General features: G+C 38.5%; 1 protein-coding gene and 1 long non-coding RNA gene across 19 annotated transcripts in view; one reads left to right on the top strand and one right to left on the bottom strand.

Moving 5' to 3' along the window:
• Positions 1-22,144, top strand: part of LOC129413407 (acylamino-acid-releasing enzyme-like) — a 154,614-nt gene that overhangs the window by 94,158 nt on the left and 38,312 nt on the right. For all 4 annotated transcript variants that reach the window (XR_012369499.1, XM_055167110.2, XM_055167111.2 and 1 more), the window contains exons 14-15: positions 15,749-15,800; positions 15,974-16,062. Coding sequence is in view for 3 of the 4 variants with exons in the window: in XM_055167110.2 (XP_055023085.2) it covers positions 15,749-15,800; positions 15,974-16,062 (141 nt within the window). In the remaining variant the exon portion in view is untranslated. The remainder of the gene's footprint in view (positions 1-15,748; positions 15,801-15,973; positions 16,063-22,144) is intronic.
• On the bottom strand, positions 5,705-11,408 carry LOC129445936 (uncharacterized). 15 transcript variants are annotated; one of them, XR_012369503.1, is made up of 12 exons: positions 10,895-11,408; positions 10,717-10,773; positions 10,527-10,578; positions 10,270-10,312; positions 9,939-10,039; positions 9,829-9,848; positions 9,554-9,671; positions 9,209-9,294; positions 8,929-9,008; positions 7,923-7,980; positions 7,565-7,676; positions 5,707-6,657 (listed from the first exon to the last, which is right to left on the bottom strand). It is a non-coding gene; the product is annotated as an uncharacterized lncRNA (long non-coding RNA). The 15 variants fall into 15 exon arrangements; XR_012369511.1 differs by lacking the exon at positions 9,939-10,039 and having other exon boundaries at positions 9,554-9,643; positions 10,895-11,407; XR_012369506.1 differs by lacking the exon at positions 10,717-10,773 and having other exon boundaries at positions 5,708-6,657.

The following is a 22,144-nucleotide window of genomic DNA, read 5'->3' on the forward strand; positions in this document are numbered from 1 at the left end:
AAAATGCATGCTGGTGGTCAGAGGTTGCTGATGGGCTGTGCATTCTTGAGACAACTGAGCTTTGTACAGGGATGGATGGTAAGGAAGGGGGTGCTTCAGTTCCAAGGGAACCCTGGAGACGGGAGAGCTCTTCATGCAGAAGTGACTCCAAGTCCAGACCGCTCAGTTTAGCTATGTCTTTTAAGGAGTCAAGGTATGTCTGTGTTAAACTACTTCCCACATACCTTGAATAAACACTAGACAGTTGCCTAATGCAGTGAACAGTGCTGGGGTCATCTGGGGAAGGCCTATAGAGTGGTAACTCACCTAATTTTTTTATTGTAAGCCCTGACTCAAACTCAACTATGACTGTGTTTTGTAATTCTGGATCAGAGCTACTTATATGTATCACCCTTGAGAAAGGCCCATGTTCCTCTAAGAACCTAAATATTTCTCTATCTGCATCACTATCACTCATACCACTGACTAAGACTGAATTAGGCACTTTAACATTCTTTTGTTTAACCACATCCATTTCAAATGTACAGTTTCAATGTAAAATCTAAGTTTCAATAGAAAATATGTAATTGCAAAGAGAAAATATATATAAACTTTAAATATTAATTACAAAATTGTCAACACTTCCCCCTCCTGGCTGGCTCGCCAAGATTTATGTAGCACCTCTCTGCTCTACTTAACTAAAACAAAAATGTATTACTTTAAGATAAAAGGAGGTTATTATTAGGTTTAGGCCAGTTCTATGTTCTGCATAGAGGGGGGAGTAAATTGACAAGGACAATTTGTAAGGACAACACGCTTAACAGTATTTTCTGATATTTTTGAATTTGCGCTGAATTGTCTGCGCTATACCCGATCTACAATAAAACCATCACTCGCATTTAAAATTAAAAGTGCTCATAAACACAATCAGATGAGAAGAGCAACCCTGCATGAGACACACGACATCACCTCGTATCAGCTCTTCAATGTAAATTGTATCAGACAATGTCGCATTTAAATTAGGATTTTAGCAGTATAAAGTAACAGCTGGTTGGATTAAACACGAGATGTTATTGGGTCGTGTTTAGTCACTAGCTTAAACTCTTTCTTGTTGTCTGACAACAGAACAGATAATATGTAAAAAATAGCATTCAGTTGTGTTAAAATACAATATAGGCTAATAAATAGGGATGCACCGATACCACTTTTTCCATCTCCGATCCGATACCTGAATTCTGAGTATCGGCCGATTCCGATACCTGCCGATCCGATACTACTGTATTTTTCTTGAGCAATTTAAATTACACACAGACACACACACACACAGACACACACACAGACACACACACAGACACACACACAGACACACACACACACACACACAGACACACAGACACACACACACACACAGACACACACACATACACACACACACACACACACACACACACACACACACACACTATATAAATGTGTATAGTGCTTCCTGCTAAATCTAGCATAATATAATTATATAATATATAATTATAATTTTAAAGTAAAAACCAATAATTTAAAATGATTTACAAGTTACAAGAACATTAGTAATTATATTAACCATGGCGGTGTTTAGGAGAAAATAAAATAGGCACGTTTGATCAAATAAGTATGCTAAATATATTTTCCTTAATTGCGCAAAAAGTCACAGTAAAAAAGCTTTAGTGTGCAGATGGTTATTTTGGGAATTATGCACTTAACCGGACCTTTTATGCACATTTCGGGTGCAGAATTGATGCGCCTAAATCATATTGAGTGCGCATTTTGCGCAATACTGTGCTTCCTGGGTGCAGCATTGATGCTCTAGAAGCGTCCTCACACTCACATGGGAATCCTCGCACCGCAATGGAAAGTTACATTCATAACTATTAAAACAAACCCACCCAGCAAAATCTGGTTGAAAAGACGTCGAAACGACGACTTCTCCAGGCGTCTTAATGACGTGAAATTCTGGTTGAAAAGTGAAAGGTGAAAAGACGTGTTTTTCATGTCGTTGAAAAGACGCCTATAAATCGACGTCTAGAAATAGGCTAAATTTGGTTGAAAAGTGAAAGGTGAAAAGACGTGTTTTTCATGTCGTTGAAAAGACGTCTATAAATCGACGTCTAGATTAAGGCTAAATTTGGTTGAAAAGTGAAAGGTTAAAAGACGTCTTTTCATGGTCGTTGAAAAGACGTCTATAAAAGGGCTAAATTTCTATATTATTTCCTATGTCTTTCCAAGGGTTTAACCTCATTTTAAGAATGAATTATATAATATTAATTATACTATTGTTATTAGGCTAATAATTGTCTCAAAATAGGACAGCTAACATAAAGGTAATACGAATTTATATGTCAAATACACATATGACATGAATATTTAATTAATTGTTTTGTTTTTTCAGCCATAATTTATCCCTCACCTGGCATGGTTAAGGTTCTTACCTTCATGATCAGTTATCCTTGTTGTCCCACTATTTGACTGCATTTCTAATGACACAGAAAACCTTTTGTGTTCTGCTAGTTATACCAGAAACTGCCTTTCACATGCATATGATCTGAGATAGGCATACATACATATATGGAATTGTTTTAAAATTCAAATACAAAATACTTTCACAAATTCACAGATATCACAAATACAAAATACTGTGTGAAAAAATGTATTTTAATACAAATACGTGGGGAAAATGTGGGCACAATGGACAAAGTGTGGGCATACTAGGCTATCCCAAGCCATCTAACAAAGAGTGGGCACTCCGTGCGTGCCGTGCACACAGCACCACACGATCATTGATGTCCGCTGTTAGTAGATATATAATTGCCCCCTCAGATCTGGTTCGTACCCCCTCTGTTTCATTTTTGTATTCATGGTTAAAATGTTCAACCTTTTGATTTAAATAACAATTCAACCTTATCCACATGGGATTCAAAATGTTCAGCGACATTACTGTCAGATTCAAACGTCCCCCGCGCTGATCCAGACGGACGAGCTCAGCGCTGTCATATAGCAACATTACAGTATGCAGAGTTTTCAACCTCATAATGTTTATTTTAGATTTCAGACATTTAAATACACATAAGCACTGGTAAAACAATAGCCTGCATTTAGTTTGAAAAATACACACTGATGTCTGTGGAAGCAGCAATACAAATCTATTCAAATAAGATAGTAATTTGCAAATAAAAAATAAATACTATTTTCAAACAACAACAACCCGCCGACGTATGTTATTCATATCAGACTAACACAGTGGAAGTACAAAGTTCACCCTACTGCTACAAAGGCCACAATGATACATGTTTGAAAGACGGGGATGCGCACCTCCCCCGCGAAAAACAATCGTGCCCAAATGCACCTCCACAACGTGTACTTATTACATAAATATAATAAACCTCAATACACTCAAGTGTGAACCAAACGCAATCCTCCCGGCGCACCGAACGCACATCAAGTGCAATTAATCTCAAATATATCATATATTAAGTTGAAATAAAATGTAATGAGTTGCCTATAGGCCCGGCTGCAGGATGAAATGACTGAGGGGGCATTTGAAATTGTTGGGGGTTAACTTATACCATTAATGAATAATACACATTGAGATCTCGCTTTGGAACGACAGATTTTTTAAATGCAGCGCTCCATAAAACACTCCATATGCAACTGCACAGGTAACCAGAAACTCACTAGCAAAATTTAAACAGCGTAATAATCCATATTGTAGACGAGAGTATTCAACGGCAATGGCATTATCCTCACAACATTATTTTGATCAAAACTTTGACAAAAATTATTTTCAAAGGAACTGTATTCTTACAGTTATTCAAAGATGCACACCTTATTCCGCATATGATTTTAATAATAGACGAGAGTATTCATATAACGGCAATGAACGTCTCATATGGCAATAAATATCTACATATTACTTTACACAACAGCATGATACAATTTATAAACGAATAAGGAAGCAGGATTGACATGTAAATTGTATTATTATTACCGGAAAAACAGCAATATTACTGAAATAAACTCTGAGGTAAATACGCAAAACACGTTAACCGCATTAACAAGTCTAAGCAATAAAAGTGGAAAAGACATTATTATCTCTTAAAACTTTATATGACAAAAATATATTTAAAGGAAATGTATTCTTACAATTATTTAAAGATGCACAAATAATTCCATATATTATTTCCTGTTTAAGAGCACGTTCGTCGGCCTAGCTCTGTTAGCTGCTTGACAGCCCTTGTGAAAAATTTGCGTGCTTAAGTGTATTGAAAGCGTACTTTTTGTGTGCTTAAAATAATAAGAGTATAATTTTTAAGAAGTGCTCTTGCTGATAATATAATATAATTAAAATTAAAGACCACTTAATGTACTTAAATGGAACACACTTTAATGACACTATTTATTAACACAAGCGCACTTTTTACAACTGCAATAATCTGTATTTAAGTTTAACTTAAAGAAAGTACACTTTCATGACAATATTTCTAAACACATTTAATAAATGATCATTTTTTTGTATTTGTTTGGACATATACAACTCATTATTCATTTATTAAATGTACTTTTGCAAAACAAAAAAATCGATTCATAATTATTTGACTACCAAACTGTTTTATTGTCAGTGTAAGCATTGTGGTTTTTGTTTGTTTGTAATGCATTAAACTGAAATGAATACATATTTAATTAACTAGATTTGTTTTTCAGTATTTTGAGAAGTACATAAAAGTAGTTAAAGTACATACTGTAGAAAGATGCATTGAAATCGCTTTACTGCACTGAAATCACAGTTCAATTGATTGAATTTAATTTTATATTTTTGAATTTATTTGGCAAATTTGTATTTGAAACATTACATTTAATTAATAACATTTAATTAATAATTAAATTAATTATTTATTATAATTAAATTACTATTATTTAATTATATATAATTATAATTAAATGTACTGTTAATATACTTTAACTTATTTTTAATTTCACATTAATTGCTTGACAGCAGATTGAACAGTGCACTTTAACTATATTTTAAAAACACTAGAAGCAATTATGAAAGTAAATATAAAGTTGTATTAAAGACCCACATAAGTTGATGCAAAAAAGCACTCTTAATGGCAAATTATTGGTTTTAATTTCAACTTAATATGTGATACATTTGAAATTAATTACACTTAATGTTTATTCATTTCGCTGAAAACATTGGATTTAATCCACACTTAAGTTTATTGTTAACCGACATTAAAGTGTATTTTAAGTCACATTAATTTCATGTCATTATATTGTGTAGTGCACTTTAAGTAGCCTATATTGTAAAAACACTAGAAGCAATTATGAAAGTAGATATAAAGTTGTAATAAAGTACCAATTAAGTTAACTCTTAATGGCAACTTTTTAATTTTATTTCAACTTAATATATGATATATTTGAAATTAATTACATTTAATGTGCATTAAGTGTTCCGAAAAGATTGCATTTAATTCACACTTAACTGTATTAAAGTATATTTATGTAATAAGTACACGTTATAAAAGTACATTTAAGCACGCTTATTTTTCGCAAGGGAGGAGCGCATCCCCGTCTTTTCATTACAACCTTTACAACAACAAAGCAAACTTTATACCTCCACTGTGTTTGTCTGAAACGTCGGCAAATTATTATTACTTGAAAATAATATTTATTTATTATTTGCAAATTACTATCTTATTTGAATAGATTTGTATTGCTGCTTCCACAGACATCAGTGTGTATTTTACAAACTAAATGTAGGCTATTGTTTTACCAGTGCTTATGTGTATTTAAATGTCTGAAATCTAAAATAAACATTATGAGGTTGAAAACACCGCATGTTGCTACATGACAGCGCTGAGCTCGTCCGTCTGGCTCAGCGCGAAAGACGTTTGAATCTGACAGTAATGTCACTGAACATTTTAAATCCCATATGGGGATAAGGTTAAATTATTATTACAATCAAAAAGTTGAACATTTTAACCATGAATACAAAAATGCACAAATCAGATCTGAGGGGTCAATTCAATGCCGGGCCATATGGCATCATTGATGTCCGCTGTTAGTATAACTTTTTATCAAATAACTATATTATACTCCCTCGTATCTACGTCCAAGTTCAAAACAAAACTCCATAAACCGTGAATGTATATAAACCATTTCACAATGGAGAGGTTTATAGAGTTTTATTTTGAACCTGGACCCAAATAGAAAGAAATACAATACAATTATCCAATAACAGTTATATATCTACTCACAACAGACATCAATGATGCCATATGGTGTAGTGCTGGGTACACGACACGCACGGAGTACCCACTTCTTTATTAGATGGCATGGGGTAGCCTATTTCTAAATTTGAAATATTTAATATTAATTTAATAATGATCTTTATGATGAGAAGTCAAGCAGCATAAGTTAAGTGACAATACTAGACCATTTTGGAGTGAATATTAAAATATTAAATATTAATATTACATTACTTTTTTTTAACCACATAAAACCACTTATTACTAAACATAAAAAGCAGGTCCAAGAACAATATGTCTCCTCATGGGCACCAGTTGACATTTTCTCATCCGATTCCTCCTTCATCCTGCTCTCGGTCACTGCAGGTGTGTTGTCCTGGTTGCTTTATGGTTACAGCATCTAAGTGAGAACATAAAATTAAATGTTAACATTAAAAACAGGGGTTGTCTTAAAAGGTAAAGCATGATCAATCCAATTAGGTACACTAATATTTAAAGGAATGTATATTTTATTTTACCTTTGTTATTTAGTCCCAATTATGTATTGCTATACTCCATTTAAAACCTTAAAGCGATACTTCAGACAGATTTTAAAATTATCCCATGATGTACTCACACTCAGTAACTCCAGATACACATGTTCAGACGAACACATTTGGAGTTATTCTAGTAAATGTCCGAGCTTTTCCGAGCTTAATATGGGAAAAAACATGGATCAGGGTACATTTTCTGACTTTCCAAAGAAGTGCAGCCTTTAAAGAAGTAATCCACAGCGCTCCAAGGGTCTTCTGTGGGTATTCGATGCTATATAGTAAGAAAAGATAATGTTTTAAACTTTATAAACTATAATAACTAGTTTCCGGTAACGATGTCTTGGACTCACACGATTCAATGCGCAATGAGTGGCAATATTTGAGTATGGATTACCTCTGTGAAGGATGAATGCACTTTATTGAGGTTTAAAGTCAGAAGTTGTCTCCTAACTGTTGTTTTTTTACCATTATAAAGCTTGGAAGCGCAAGTAAAAAAGGGGCCGTTTACACTTGGTATTAAGATGTGCTGTTGTCGATCGGATCACAAGTGGACGATGCTAAAGACAGGTGTAAATGAAGTTCAAAACATCTTGAGCTCGTCCACTTTTGACCACATTCAGAGGTAGTTGAAAACACTTTTGATCTGATTGCTTTTGTAGTGTAAGCGCGCATGTGGTAGAATGTGTTCCAACAGCCACAAGAGAATATCAAAGAAATATCAAAGAAAGCTTTTACATATAAATGTACAAAACACTGTGCAGCATGTTTACTTACAAGCAGCGGACTCTGGCATAATATTAGTTGCGTCCATTTAAACCCGTCATTACTCCTGCTCATGTTTAAATGACAGCAGAAGGAATCCCCCACAGTCTCCACAGACCATCACCTAAAAGTATTCAGAACAGAAGAGGTTGAAAAGGGGACAAAACTGACGGATTTAAATACCAGGTGTAAACAGAATGTGTCCTTCTCATCCACTTGATCCGATCGACAAAAAAACCAAACACACATCTTAATACCAAGTTTAAACAGCCCCAAAAACACAATCACTTCACCAAAGTGTGTCATTCTGCTTATAAAAGAAATGTGCATGCAGTGAGCAAAGACGTTTCTCATGATGATGACGACTCACCTTTATGGATTCAGTCTTGCATAAGCAATATGACACGGAACAGGAATTTGCAGAAATTCTGATGGGAAAGGAAAGAAACTGAAGTTAGTTTCAAGTTAGACAACTGTTCCCATATTTATCAAGCTTCTGAAAGTGCCATTTTTGTCTTAAGTACTAAGAATTCATGAAATATACTCCTACTTTCAATCTTAAGTATAAAAGCAAGTTGTCAAATTTCTTAAAGCTAAGAATCACTCTTAGGGCTCAATCACACCAAATGCATTTATGGCAGTTGCAGGCGCCTTTTCATTAATTATATTCTATGGGCAGGGAGTATTTGCGCACTGTTTATGCGCGCTGAACGCCTTGCGTTTTTTGTCACCAGCCGCAGCACACGCTTTTGAAGGAGCGCTGAGAGCGGAAAAGCAGCCGAGGTCATTCGCATCTTTCCATTGTCCAATCGGATGGGGGGAGAGGCGGGCCTTACGGTGTGGTGAGGGAAGTTTACAGTTGCTTTGAAGAACCGGACACCACTCACTCACTCTCCTGCGTGTTTTTGCACCTCTCACCCTCAAACAAGGTCAGAGCAAGCGTCCTCTTTTTAAAGTTTCTGCTAATATGACAGTTAATAGCAAAATAATATCACGCTTCAATATTTGATTGACAAGACAGCTGACTCGTTGGTTGCTAGCAATATGAAAAGCCGCGTCATACTGCTCTTTTTTAACAAAACGCAGTGCGTCGCGCTTGCATTTCCAAGCATTTAAAGCGCGTTTGGTGTGATTATTTGAGAAAAATAAAACTGAATTCCGGACAAAATTTTAATGGATTTCATAGGGTCCTACTAGATGCCGCTCCTCCACCGCTTTAAAGAATGATTCTACAGCCCTAGAAATATGACATCAAACACGGAACAGGAAAGGAGATTCCTGTGGCAGACACACTCTCCAAAAAGTCCATAGCAACAAAACATGACAATCTCATCAAAGATATGGACATGTAGATTCACTTAATTATAAAAACTTACCAGTCAGTGACACAAAGCTCCAACAGATCCGTACCGAGGCAGTTTTCAGCAGCTCAGATAGATGATCTTGGATGGATGGCCTGCAAATAGGAGACAATTTCCCACATACATTATTGACTTTTAAGACAAACTTTCATTGACCAGTGAAGATTAGAAAATAGTCATATCTGACCTGAGATATGCGCACACGCTGAGAAGTCTAAGCTAAGAGCACGAAATGTTATTCTGGCTAGGAATGTGTAAGCAGACAGAACACATGATCGAAAGATGGAGTACTTGCCTGGTTCAACATAATTCAAATACCAAGGAACCCATGATTCCTCATGAAATACCAATCAGACCATGGCAGGTATTAGCTTCAGACCTCTTCACCTCGGACAATGAATAAATGGTTAATGTAGATTACTATTACCATTTCTTCCAATTAGACAAACTCAACACTACTATGTCTGCCACTGTCATCAGCAAGCTTAGTCACTTTCGCGAGACATGGCATACCAGTGAAATTAAAAGTTCCACAAAATCAACACAAAGAGTTTAAAGACTTTGCAAAAACATTAAGTTTCACACACATTGGCCCTCATGACTGATCCCTATCTCATTTTGGTAGAGTATAGGAACACACCTGTTGACAACCTCTTCATGTCTCCAGACCAGCTCCTCATGAGTCGCAGACCGTGATCCATACTGCCAACCACAAACCAGCAGCTCCTACCTGAGATTGTCAATTTCACAGAGACATGCTACAATGGAGTAAACAGCAGCATCATAAAAAGTATTATTATCGTAGTTATACAGCAAGTTTGGTGGTACAAAATAAAAAGTAGCGCTTTTCTATTTCTTTCAAACGAATGTCGATGTAATATTCACGTCAGTATTAAAAGCTCAATTTGTACTTACTGTAAGTCTCCTTATTTGCACTACAAAAAATGAAGAACAAGACAGAAGCAATAATAAGAGAAGTGCTTAGGATACCATAATTCATATCTACACTGTACTATTTTTCTTACCCCATAACAAGTATGTTTACTGCTGTAACTATATGTTTTACTGGCTCCTGAAGGATTATCTTATAGTTGTCTTTGCTTTATATATCTCTATGCTTTTATTGCTATAAAAAATAAAGCAGACATATAGCCAGTGTCACTGTTTGATTTGTATGAATGAGCTGTGATTTGACCTCAAGCAAACTGTACATAAAGTCAAAATGAGATATGACTATTTAATTAGTTATAACCATTTTATTTATCATTGCATTGAAGAGACCAACATGCTATTTCACTTTTGAGCACTTACTTCTGATTCTGGTGGCTGTGAAAATATGAACAAAGTAATACTTACTCTTTAGCCAATAGAAAACATCAAGACACACCAAGAAAAGGATCTGAAAGAAGTAACAATAAATACAGCAGTTATTTATTCAGAATGGCCTTTTAACATTTTAAAGTAGACTAGTTAATGTAATTTTGATAGGGAGCTGAACAAAGCACACATACATTGCAATACATGGAGTAAACTTGCAATATAATTTTTTTAATACATTTAAGAAAAAAGCACAACACGCTTTTATATAAGATATAAAACAAATATCCACTAACGTTAACTGCTAGCTCACAGCTGTGCCACGAGCTCAATCAGGCTAGCCGTAAGCTGAAAAGAGCCCACACTACAATACTTGGAGTAAACTTGCATTATAATTAACTAAACAATTTAAAATACATTTAAAAACAAGCATAACACGATTATATAGAAGATATAAAGACAAATAAAAGATTTCCATTAACTGACCTGCTCGTCACCTGCGCGACGAGCTCAGTCAAGCTGACAGCGCTCGAGCTAACATTACTAACAAACGATAAACATTCAAATTGATCGTTTATTAGTCGTATCGACATATACTGACAACTGAATTAACATCCCTGTGAACTAATTTCAATAAAGTAACCACGAATTTAAGGAAACTTACCCCAGAATCGACCACAAAACAGAAACACTTGTCTGAGGAGAAACTGTAAATCCAGAACGCGCGTCTCCCCGTTGAATAATCACGTGATCACAAAGCATGAGACGGACGCGCGCCTCTGCCAATAATATCATATTAAAAGAAAATAAAGATATTTGTTAAAAGATGAAAATGAAGTGCTTCTATCAGTGCTGTACAGGACCGAAATGACCTGTTTAGAGCACATTTAAGATATTTATTTAATTAAAATAAACAGAAATATTAATAGACTTTAAACAAAGCATATGTTTCATTATCGTTCAATGTGCTCAGTATTTATACATTCATGCATATTTTGTCAGGATTATTATTGAATGGAGACACGTTGAAAAGTGGTCCGAAAAAGACGTCTAATTTTAGGCTAAATTTGGACTGAATTAGACGGACCAAACAAAGACCAGTTTTCAACGTCTTTTTTTGGACTAAATGAAGGTCATGACGGGCCGACGTGATTTAGCCCAAAAAACAACGTCCAAATGACGTCTTGTGCTGGGTGGGTTAAGAGATTAGAGGCATCGTGTGCTCAGCACATACTGAATTGCATCCATCTAACAGCTTACTGAGACTTTATAAAATCAGATCTTTAAAAAAGCCTACAGTTATTGAGTGTTCGTGTGTTGAATGACGCGTTTCATCCGTCCGCTTCACCTATGCATTAACTCAGCACATAGTGAATTGCATCCATCCAACAGCTTTACTGAGACTTTATAAAATCAAATCTTTAATAAAGTCTAACGTTACAGTTATCTTGTGTGTGTGCGTGTGTTGAATGATGCGTTTTCATCCGTCTGCTTCTCATCAGTGGATTAACTCAGTTTGCAAGTAAGTTACAGTGTTTCTGTGAACATTAATATCTTTAATATCTTTAAATGTGCGTTTGTTCTTTCACATGAAGCTATTGAGTGTAAGATGACTTTGATTATAGTACATAAAAACGTTTATGGTGCTTTTATAATACTTTGACGTTTTAATCGCTTGTCAGTGACAACCATGCGTAACGCGCAGTATCGGAACTGGATCGGTCCTGTTAGTCCGATATCCGATCCAGCAAAAAAGGCCGGATCGGCCCCGATACCGATCCAGAATATCGGATCGGTGCATCCCTACTAATAAACAATGAAAGTCAGATCAGACAGAGTAGAAAAACAAATTTTTAAGTAGGCTAATATTTTCCCAAAATCCTGATATGTCAGAATGTTAACTAATACCAGCTACACGCAATGTAGATAGCCTACTTAAAGGAACAGTTCACTTAATTTAAATGGTTATATACTTAAACTTGTTTCAAACCTGTATGAGTTTGTTTCTTCTGCTGAACACAAAAAAGAAAAGAGTTAAGAATGTCGGTAACCAAAATCAGTTGATGGATCCCATTGACTTCATATGTAGGAACAAAATAACATGCAGTCAATGAGGTTCATGCAGATAATAATTTTTTGATTGCCCCCCCCTGACTGGTTCTTGGTCCCCCCTGTGCCCCCCATTTATAAAATCCTGGAATCGCCCCTGGTTTCAATGGTGCTGAGTGGCACTGCATTGTGTGGTCTGTTGTCAGCTGACGAGGTGAGTGGGAATGAATGCTGAATTGGTGCTGAATTTGGGAAATAGGAGTGTGTGTGTACCGGTGGAGTGTGTGCATATACTGTTCCATAAGAACCTCTTCCCTCAAATGGGATATTGTAATGTGGCAGTGTCTGCACAACTTGACGCAGAAGAGCTAACCCATCTGCAATTGATGATGTTAGCCTATCCAGGGTATTTGTTATTTTAGAGAAGTTCTCAGATGCCTGATTTTCTGAGGTCTCAATAATTTCCACAAGTTTCTTCTTCACATTGTTGTCATCCTCAATGGCATTCAACCAGTGGGCTTCAGCGGGTAGCTTCCTCTTTAACCGTTCATGCCGGTGTCCCTTCAGTTTAGCCTTTACAGAGTAGACAAAAACTAAATTTATTAAAACATGCCCATCCACAGAAGTAAACCTATCCAAAAATAATCACATTTGATATGAAATTGATTTATTTCGGTCCTTACAATTAATTATTCATTAATAAGGAAATTATAAATAATAACCGGAAAAGGTGTAGGCTGAAGCCAATGCTCATTATGCCTACTCTTTATATACATCAAATGAAAGTCACTTCTGGACTTGATCAGTTCAAAATAACACAAGACATTCTCCAAAAAAGACACATCAATAATCTGGGAAATAAACATTTCATAGAACAATACAATACATTACATACTCAGATATTTCATATTAACTTGTATAGTTTATCAACACCTTGTTTTTAAACATTCTCTTGAATTAATTTTAATTAAGTGATTTATTTCCTTTATATCACAGTTACTCTATAAATTTACAGCTTTGACAGATAAACTTTTTAAAGTCGCAATGCTCATAATCTTTAATCAAAAATGCAAATCCCCCCCTCCCTCCTCAAAACGATCTCTCTTCACTTCCGGTCAAAAGTATGGCAGGTGGGCGGGGTCCGGGAGAAGATCGCAGCGATTAGCAATTAGCAACACGACCCAACTTCAAACGATCCAATCAGATCTCTATGGACAAATTCAAATCCAGCCCTGCCTTATTTCATCTCAAAAGCTGTTTCATTCGGATATATGTCACCACGGGGAAAATAAGGCAATCGCTACTTCCGTTTCATGGCGACTTTAAATGAGTTCTTGCCCTTATTTTATTAAACACACATAGGGGTGGTTTCCCGGACAGAGATTATTTTAAGGATGAATTATTCTGATGAAGTATTATCTTGAATTTCACGGATACATGTACACATTCACAAACAAAGCCAAAAATATACACAACAGTGATATGAGAACAAATACATACCTGAAGCAGGTCTCTCCTCTGCTTTACTGTGGGGGTGATGTTCACACTGCCATCAACTTCTAGACCCTCTGCTTCAGACTTGGCGTCCACCAAGGACGAAGAAGATGTGGTGGAGGAAGGAGCGACGGATTCCTCCAGTTTGTCGGTCTCGATGCCGGAGGCGATGGTCGTAGTGGCTGGGGAACCACCCCAAACCTGCTCGCACAGTTCAAAGTAGAGGAGCACCACTCTTCCGTGTCCACTGAATTTCTGTATTTCCCTCTTATTGCCTTAAGTTTCATTGTCAGATGGGCTCACGTTATCTCCTCCTTCACATGAGGAAAGTCCTGGTTGGTCTCGGATCGGTATTGCTCCAGGAATCAGGCCAACAAGTCGACATATTTGGACTGGCAAGATTCCCAGTCGACATTGTCTTGGGCTTTACTTGCATTGTAGTCTAACGCTACACGAAGGAGTAACTCAACTTCGCTGTCTGTCCACACAAACGAACCGCGCGCCATGTTTGCTGTTGTGAAAGGAACAGGAAGGCGCTCGTGTTCTTCTTTGTTGTCGATTCTGACAATTTTGATTGGCTTGCATGGCTGTATTCCCCTTCCTACACTGCCTCCCACAGGTTTGGCATAGTTATTATGGCGCTCGATGGCGTATTTATGCGGGTTGATGTAAATGGAAATTTTTTTTGAAAACGATGTTGTGTGCACAATGTTATTATTGAAAACGGAGGCGGGAAAGTATTCGTTTCTCAAAATACCCGGCTATGTGTAAATGTAGCCTAAAACACACATTGAATTGCTGACATGATGTAATATCACATTTACCTGAGGCAGGCAGTAGTTTGTTACTTGACTATCTATTAGATAAAAAAGATTTACTTTATACAGAGTGAAGTCTTAATCAAGAAATAGTCTTAGCTACAGTTTCTATACATATAAATAACAGTAAATATCTGAAAAGGTTGTAAAAATGTCAATCCAGGCAGTGGCAGCAATTTGCACCAAATCGTATTCATTTTTATTTAGGCTACTTAAAATGAATATTTTAAAACATTTTTAAATAAAATAAACACAAACAAATGAATAAATAAATGAACATTTAAAGGTTATTATCTGCTTACCTGAAACTTTCAAAAGCAGAATTCTTTGCACTGTAAAAACTCATTATTTTGTGCATACAGCTTTATTAAAGTTTACTGTTTATTCAGTAGTCCCTGAATAAAGGACACCATTAGTGTTTTTAATTATGTGATAAAAGCAGTTGTAGATATTCTACAAAATACATGCTGGTACCAATAAAATGTGCAACACTTTTTGTTTATTTACCAACATAATATGTAATATCCATGTATTAACTTACAACTAAAAGTTTCTGCAAAGCCTCATGATTTACATACAGAACATGATGTATGATGGGATATGCTTAGCCTTGGATCTCCGAAGCGGTATTCGATATAGTGTGGGTTAAGGGCACTTCACTTTGCCAGTTTGGAGACATGGGACAGTCTTGCGCACTTACTTCCTGTCGTGTGCACGCGCTCTCAAGTGGCCAATTCCTCAATTGTGGTTATTTGGACGCAGCCATTGTTTATCTAACTTGTGCTCAATACTGCATAATCTTTCGTATGCCCTTTGTTCTGAAATCAGTTTCATTCTGTTTTTCAACTGTCCTGTAATCATCTGCAACAAGGGGGCAGCCGTGTGTAAACGGGATTGACACAATGTGAGGTTTATTTTTATCCTGTGAAAATGTTGGCTGAGAATTTCATTTAATGCATTGACCGCATGCATTAAAATAAAGAGTGTCAAAAGTTTATTATTTGATAATTAATGATAATTGAATAGTAGATGACTATTTGAAAATCATTCATAAATCCATTGACACATAAATTGTCCAGTTAAATTCAATAATTCTCCTAAAATGGTTTTGTGTTTTATTTAAACATTCATAAGTTTGTTGGGTGTTTGTTTTTTAGGATCTGTTGGTTGTTGACACCTCAATTGGAGAAGTCTCACGTGTCACCTCCAGTGTGTAGATTTATAATACCATGTTATTTGCTTGTTATATTAGACTTTTTTAGATATGTTTCTAATGTTATATTTGTGGTATTTATTTGCATTTGCAATTATTTAAGTTGACTGTCTAATATATGGCCTGTTGGTAATGGTATAGGCGTGTCTAAAATCTCTGTCTGATGTAGATTCACAGGAAGGCAGTTGGAGTTTGCTGAACATTCACAGAGATCTTATGGTGGTCAGCTGCTCGTCACCAAACTGTCCTCCAGATTTGGTAGTTTACACATCATCATTACTGTCATTAACTGTAAAATCCCATCTGACAGCCATCATATTTATACCATCAATATATTTAAGCTCTTTTCATGTTTCTGTTAATTAAGAAAATTAGATTTTGAAGGGATAGTTCACCCCAAAATGAAAATTCTGTCATTATTTTCGCATCCTCATGTTGTTCTAAACCTGTATGAATTTTATTATTCTGATGAAGTCAACAGAAGATATTTTGATAAATGATGATAAACACACAGTTGACGGTACACACTGAATTCCATCATATTTATTTTCCTAGTATGGAAGTCAATGGTCACTATCTGCTGTGTGTTTACAATCATTTATCAAAATATCTTCTGTTGTCTTCATCAGGCAAATGAAATTCATACAGGTTTGTAACAACATAAGGGTGAGTAAATGATGACTTCATTTTTGGGTGAACTATCCCTTTAACTAAATGCTCTCAACACATATTACAGGTTTCTTAAAAACCCTGCTTTAAATCCCGAAATACAGCTTTGTTGGCAGAATCTGTTAAACGCCACAACAGTTTTTCAGCAAAGTCCTCAAAGTGCACCAAAGACAAATGTGATCCGACCTAATACCACGATAGTGGCAGTCACATAGATCACAGGGCCCCCTAACCTTTTGAATTCTGATGCACTTAGAGGGTTTTGCAGCTAAAGACAGTCAAAATTGTTTAATTAAACCTGTACAGTATTTCTCAGCCATGGGTTCGGGGACCACTGGACGCCTCAGCAATATTTTTAAAAGGGACCACAAAGTTATGGAAGGTATTTTTGGACTTTTTTAAATAATCTTGTGGCAAGACTGACAATATTAAAATAAAAAGGCAAGCTTAAAAGGGAATCTGTAAATACATTTTTAAAAGGCTTTTATTCATGCCCAAGCAATAATTGTGACGACTCGACAGAGAGGAGGAAGCAAATGCAGGCAATCAGAAATGTTTTATTGAAGATGATGGTAAACACAGAAATGACTGAAACAATAACTGAGTCCAGAATGTTGGCAATGGTGATCAAAGGTCTACGGTGGCGTGAGAAGTGCTGGATGGTGAAGTCAGTGGTGAATGTGATGATGGTCAATGGATGAAACCAGGAACAGACCGGAACACTCACACGAAGACGACAACACGAAACACTAATCCAGAAACACGAACACGGGAGACGGTAATCCAAACTGTGTAGCTGCAACATGAATGAGGATCTGACAACAGACAGAGAGATGAGTGAGTATTTGTAGCTGAGTGAAGATGAGGATCAGCTGGAGCGAGACAATCAACACACAGGTGACAACAATCAACCAAACGAGCACATGGAGACTACGTGAGTACAAACACAAACACAAAACATGACACGGAGGAAACAATGGATTTCCTACCGTGACAGTACCCCCTCCCCTAGGACGTCACCTGACGTTCCCAGCCTGCCTTACCTGTAGATTGTAATCATCTATAAGGCGATGATCCAGTATGTCCCGAGCAGGAACCCACCTTCTCTCCTCCGGACCGTAACCTTCCCAATCCACCAAATACTGAAATCTGCGTCCCCTCCGTCTAGAGTCCAGAATACGGTTAACCGAATATGTGGTGTCCCCATTAACGATACGAGGCGGGGGGGGGACCGGGGCAGGCGGGTTAAGACAGGAAAAAATCACCGGTTTAATCTTGGACACATGGAACACAAGATGAACCCTCCTGTATGCCGGTGGAAGGCTAAGACGCACTGTTACCGGATTAATGATTTTGGTAACAGAAAACGGACCAATAAATTTGGGAGCAAGCTTATTCGAAACGGAACGCATCGGAATATTCTGGGTTGAAAGCCACACTCTTTGACCAACGACGTAACAGGCTTCGACAGGTGGCGATCGGCTTTAGCCTTGGTGCGCGACCTTGCCTGGAGCAGAGCTCTGCGAGCTCTGGTCCAGGTGCGGTGACACCTCTGGACTAGTGCGTGTGCGGACGGGAACCGACACCTCGGATTCCGTACTGACAAAATTAGGTGGTTGGTACCCTAAACTACACTTAAACGGAGACATGCCCATAGATGACACTGGCAGAGAATTGTGTGCGTACTCCACAATTGAGAGTTGCTTACACCAGGACGAAGGATTATTGGAAGCCAAACATCGCAAAGCCCTTTCGACATCCTGATTGGCTCGCTCGGTTTGACCATTGCTCTGGGGATGGAACCTGGATGAAAGACTAACAGTCGCTCCTAACAATTTACAGAACTCTCGCCAAAATTTAGACACAAATTGCGGACCCCTGTCAGAAACCACGTCTGTTGGAAGGCCATGTATACGGAAGACGTGGTCAATGACAGCTACCGCTGTTTCCTAGGCTGATGGTAATTTGGGCAAGGGGATGAAATGAGTCCCTTTCGAGAACCGGTCCACTACGGTTAAAATCACTGTATTACCCTTAGAGGGTGGGAGGGCGGTAATGAAATCTAGCGAAATGTGGGACCAGGGTCTCGAAGGGACAGACAGCGGTAAGAGTAACCCATCTGGAGGTCGATTGGAAGTCTTACCAACAGCACAAACCGAACAAGCCAAGACGAAGTCGTGGACGTCACGAGCCATACCAGGCCACCAAAATCTTTGCTTGACTAGAAATCTAGTTCTACTAGCCCCTGGGTGACAAGCAACACTGGAACAATGACCCCACTGGAGAACAACTGACCGTAACCCCTCCGACACAAACACGGTTGACGGTTCAATGGGCAACGAGCCGGGGGCGTTACCCCTTCTAAGGCCGTCAAGACCTTCGATTCGACCTCCCATCTGAGCACGGAGATAATGATAGTCCCCGGAAAAAAGGGCTCGGGAGTAGCAGTACGATCGGAACGCTCAAAAAGACGGGATAAAGCATCGGGTTTTATGTTTTTGGAACCCGGCCGGTACGAAAGTGTAAAATCGAAACGATCGAAAAACAATGCCCACCAAGCCTGCCTGGAGTTAAGTCTTTTGGCGGTTCTAATGTATTTGAGATTCTTATGGTCTGTCCATACAATGAAAGGTACACCCGACCCTTCAAGCCAATGACGCCATTCCTCCAGTGCTAGTTTGACTGCCAACAACTCTCGATTGCCAATATCATAATTAACTTCCGCAGGAGATAAACGGTGAGAATAATACGCGCAAGGATGCACCTTTTTGTCTGAGGATGCGCGCTGGGACAACACTGCTCCTACCCCCACCTCTGACGCGTCGACCTCCACTATGAATTGACGTGAGTGATCAGGGGTGACGAGAATGGGAGCTGAAACTAAGCAGCTTTTCAGTTTGGCAAACGCAGCCTCGGCTGTGTCTGACCACCTGATCGTAAAACTAGGGGAGGTCAAAGCGGTCAGAGGTGAGGATAGTTGGCTGAAGTTGCGAATGAAACGCCGGTAAAAATTGGCGAACCCCAGAAATCTCTGCAGGGTCTTGCGAGACTCTGGGGATGGCCAATCTACCACAGCCTTAACCTTCTCAGGATCCATGCGAACACCCTTAGTCGAAATGATGTGTCCTAAGAAAGAAACAGACTGTGCATGAAAAACGCATTTCTCCGCCTTGACAAACAATCCATTCTCTACCAACCGCAGAAGCACTCGTCGTACGTGTTGCACGTGTTCCTGGAGAGACGAAGAAAAAATCAATATGTTATCCAGGTAAACATATATGAACTGATCGACCATGTCTCGCAACACGTCATTAACGAGTGCTTGGAAGACTGCCGGCGAGTTAGATAGCCCGAAAGGCATCACGCAGTACTCAAAATGGCCTCTAGGGGTGTTAAATGCAGTCTTCAACTCATCCCCCTCCCTTATGCGGACCAAATGATAAGCATTACGTAAGTCCAATTTAGTGAAAACGGACGCTCCCTGCAACCTCTCAAAGGCTGAAGACATAAGCGGCAAAGGATAGGTATTCTTTACCGTTATGTTGTTCAACCCTTGGTAGTCAATACAAGGTCGCAAGGATCCGTCCTTCTTTCCCACAAAAAAGAACCCCGTCCCCGCTGGAGAAGAGGAAGGGCGGATGAACCTCGTTGCTAGAGAACTGGATATATACTTCTCCATGGCCGCTGTCTCTGTAATAGACAAAGAATATAACTTGCCTTTAGGCGGAGAGGTACCTGGCAATAACTCTATCCACAGTCATAGGGACGATGAGGAGGAAGAGAATCAGCCCGAGACTTACTGAACACCTCCTTCAGGTCGTGGTACTCCACGGGCATGTTAGCCAAATCCACTGCTTCCCCCTGAAACACAGACTCAGAAACATTAACACCAGCAGACAAAAGACAAGACAAATGACACTCCTCGCTCCAGCTAAACACAGATCCGAGACGCCAATCGATCCTGGGGTTGTGTTTATGGAGCCAAGTGTGACCGAGAACAATGGGTGTATGAGGTGAGTCAGTGATGAAAAATGAAATCTCCTCCGTATGGTTCCCAGATGTGATGAGAGAAACAGGTATGGTGGTCTGTGTGATGACTGGCAGTTTGTGTCCGTTAACTGCAAAAGGTGCAATGGGGTGCTTGAGGGAGGTGAGAGGAATGTTGAGCTTACTAGCAAACTTGAAGTCCATGAAACTACCCTCGGCCCCAGAATCCAACAAAGCGTTAAGATCAAGTGCGTGGGTGGACCACCGTAGTCTCACCGGAAGGAGTGTCGATGTAGATGAGGTCTTCCTGGCAGAGATCCCACCCGATAGTAGCCTCAGTTTTACTATCGGGCTTGGTCTTTTACCGGACAGCGCTGGACGTGATGTTCTTGACTGCCACAGTATAGTCACAGGGATCTCCGCCTGATCCTCTCCTCCCGGGAGAGTCGAGCTCGCCCCACCTGCATGGGTTCAAGATCTCCCGGTGGGCTGACCGCAACCTCTGAGCGCTGACGCTGAACCTCCGGTCTGGTCACGAGAACTGCTCTCCCCCTCCGTTTGGCGGCTTGGTTGAGTCGGTTGTCTACTTTGATGGCGAGGTCAATCAGACCATTGAGAGAAGGAGAGAAGGGTTAATCAAATAAAAAGCTATTTTAAACTAAGAAACATTTATGGAATTATTTACTGATTTTACATGTGAGTTATGCACTTTTGAAGGTGGTCAGCAGCTTGTAAATACAATCACTATAGTAAGGTTGTAATTGATGTATTGCTGGTAACATACATTATTTTATTAAACTTTATATCTAGTTTAAATGAGCATATAATGAGATGAGTGCCATGTCATACTTTTGACACGTGTATTGTCTTCTAGCTTCCCTGACCTGGGTATGTCTAATGACCTGCGCATTCACAAGGACGCGAAGCAGCTAGACTGCGGAGGATAATGCGCATTGTATTAAAAACGCGTTGTGCAAATGAGCGGTAAAACCCGGTCTGCAATTTCGTACTCGAGAGCATGAATCCTACCTTTCATAGGAATGAAACACTCGCTCCGCACCAGGGGAAAGTGGTCGCTTAAATATGACCAGGGGTTTCTTTCATAAAATTTTAACTGAGGCGGGTCTGCATTAGCGCGCGCCTGTCTCGTCCGTCTCCATGGTTCTTTTTGCGCGTCCCCCCGCCCATCAATTATCCGTTGTGCGTCTTTATCACCTTGCTTTTTAAAAAAAATACTCTGTAACGGATATGATTTAAAATGTAACGAAGTACAATACTTCAAACAAAACATACTTAATTAAAAGTAAAAGTACAGATTTTAAAAACTACTCAAAAAAGTAAAAGTACACAAAAAACTACTCATTTACAGTAACGTGAGTAAATGTAATTCGTTCCCAGATAGCACAGGTACGTCTGCAAGATGTCTGGTAAAGATCTTGAGATCTGGAATACATCTGGTGTGTAAAAACATCTTATAAAGGTCTTAGAAAGAGCTGCTTTACATACATTCTAAATCAAAAATGTCTTGCAGACGTCTTCAATATGTCTATATGACATCTTTTAGGAAACGTCTCAGAGACGTATTGCAGATGAGCAAACAATCTAAATAATACGTCTTGCAGATGTAAACGCAGACATCAAATAGATGTCTTCGAGATGTTTGTGTGCTATCAGGGTTACTTTC

The sequence above is a fragment of the Misgurnus anguillicaudatus genome, chromosome 5, assembly GCF_027580225.2.
Source record: "Misgurnus anguillicaudatus chromosome 5, ASM2758022v2, whole genome shotgun sequence".
NCBI lineage: Eukaryota > Metazoa > Chordata > Actinopteri > Cypriniformes > Cobitidae > Misgurnus > Misgurnus anguillicaudatus.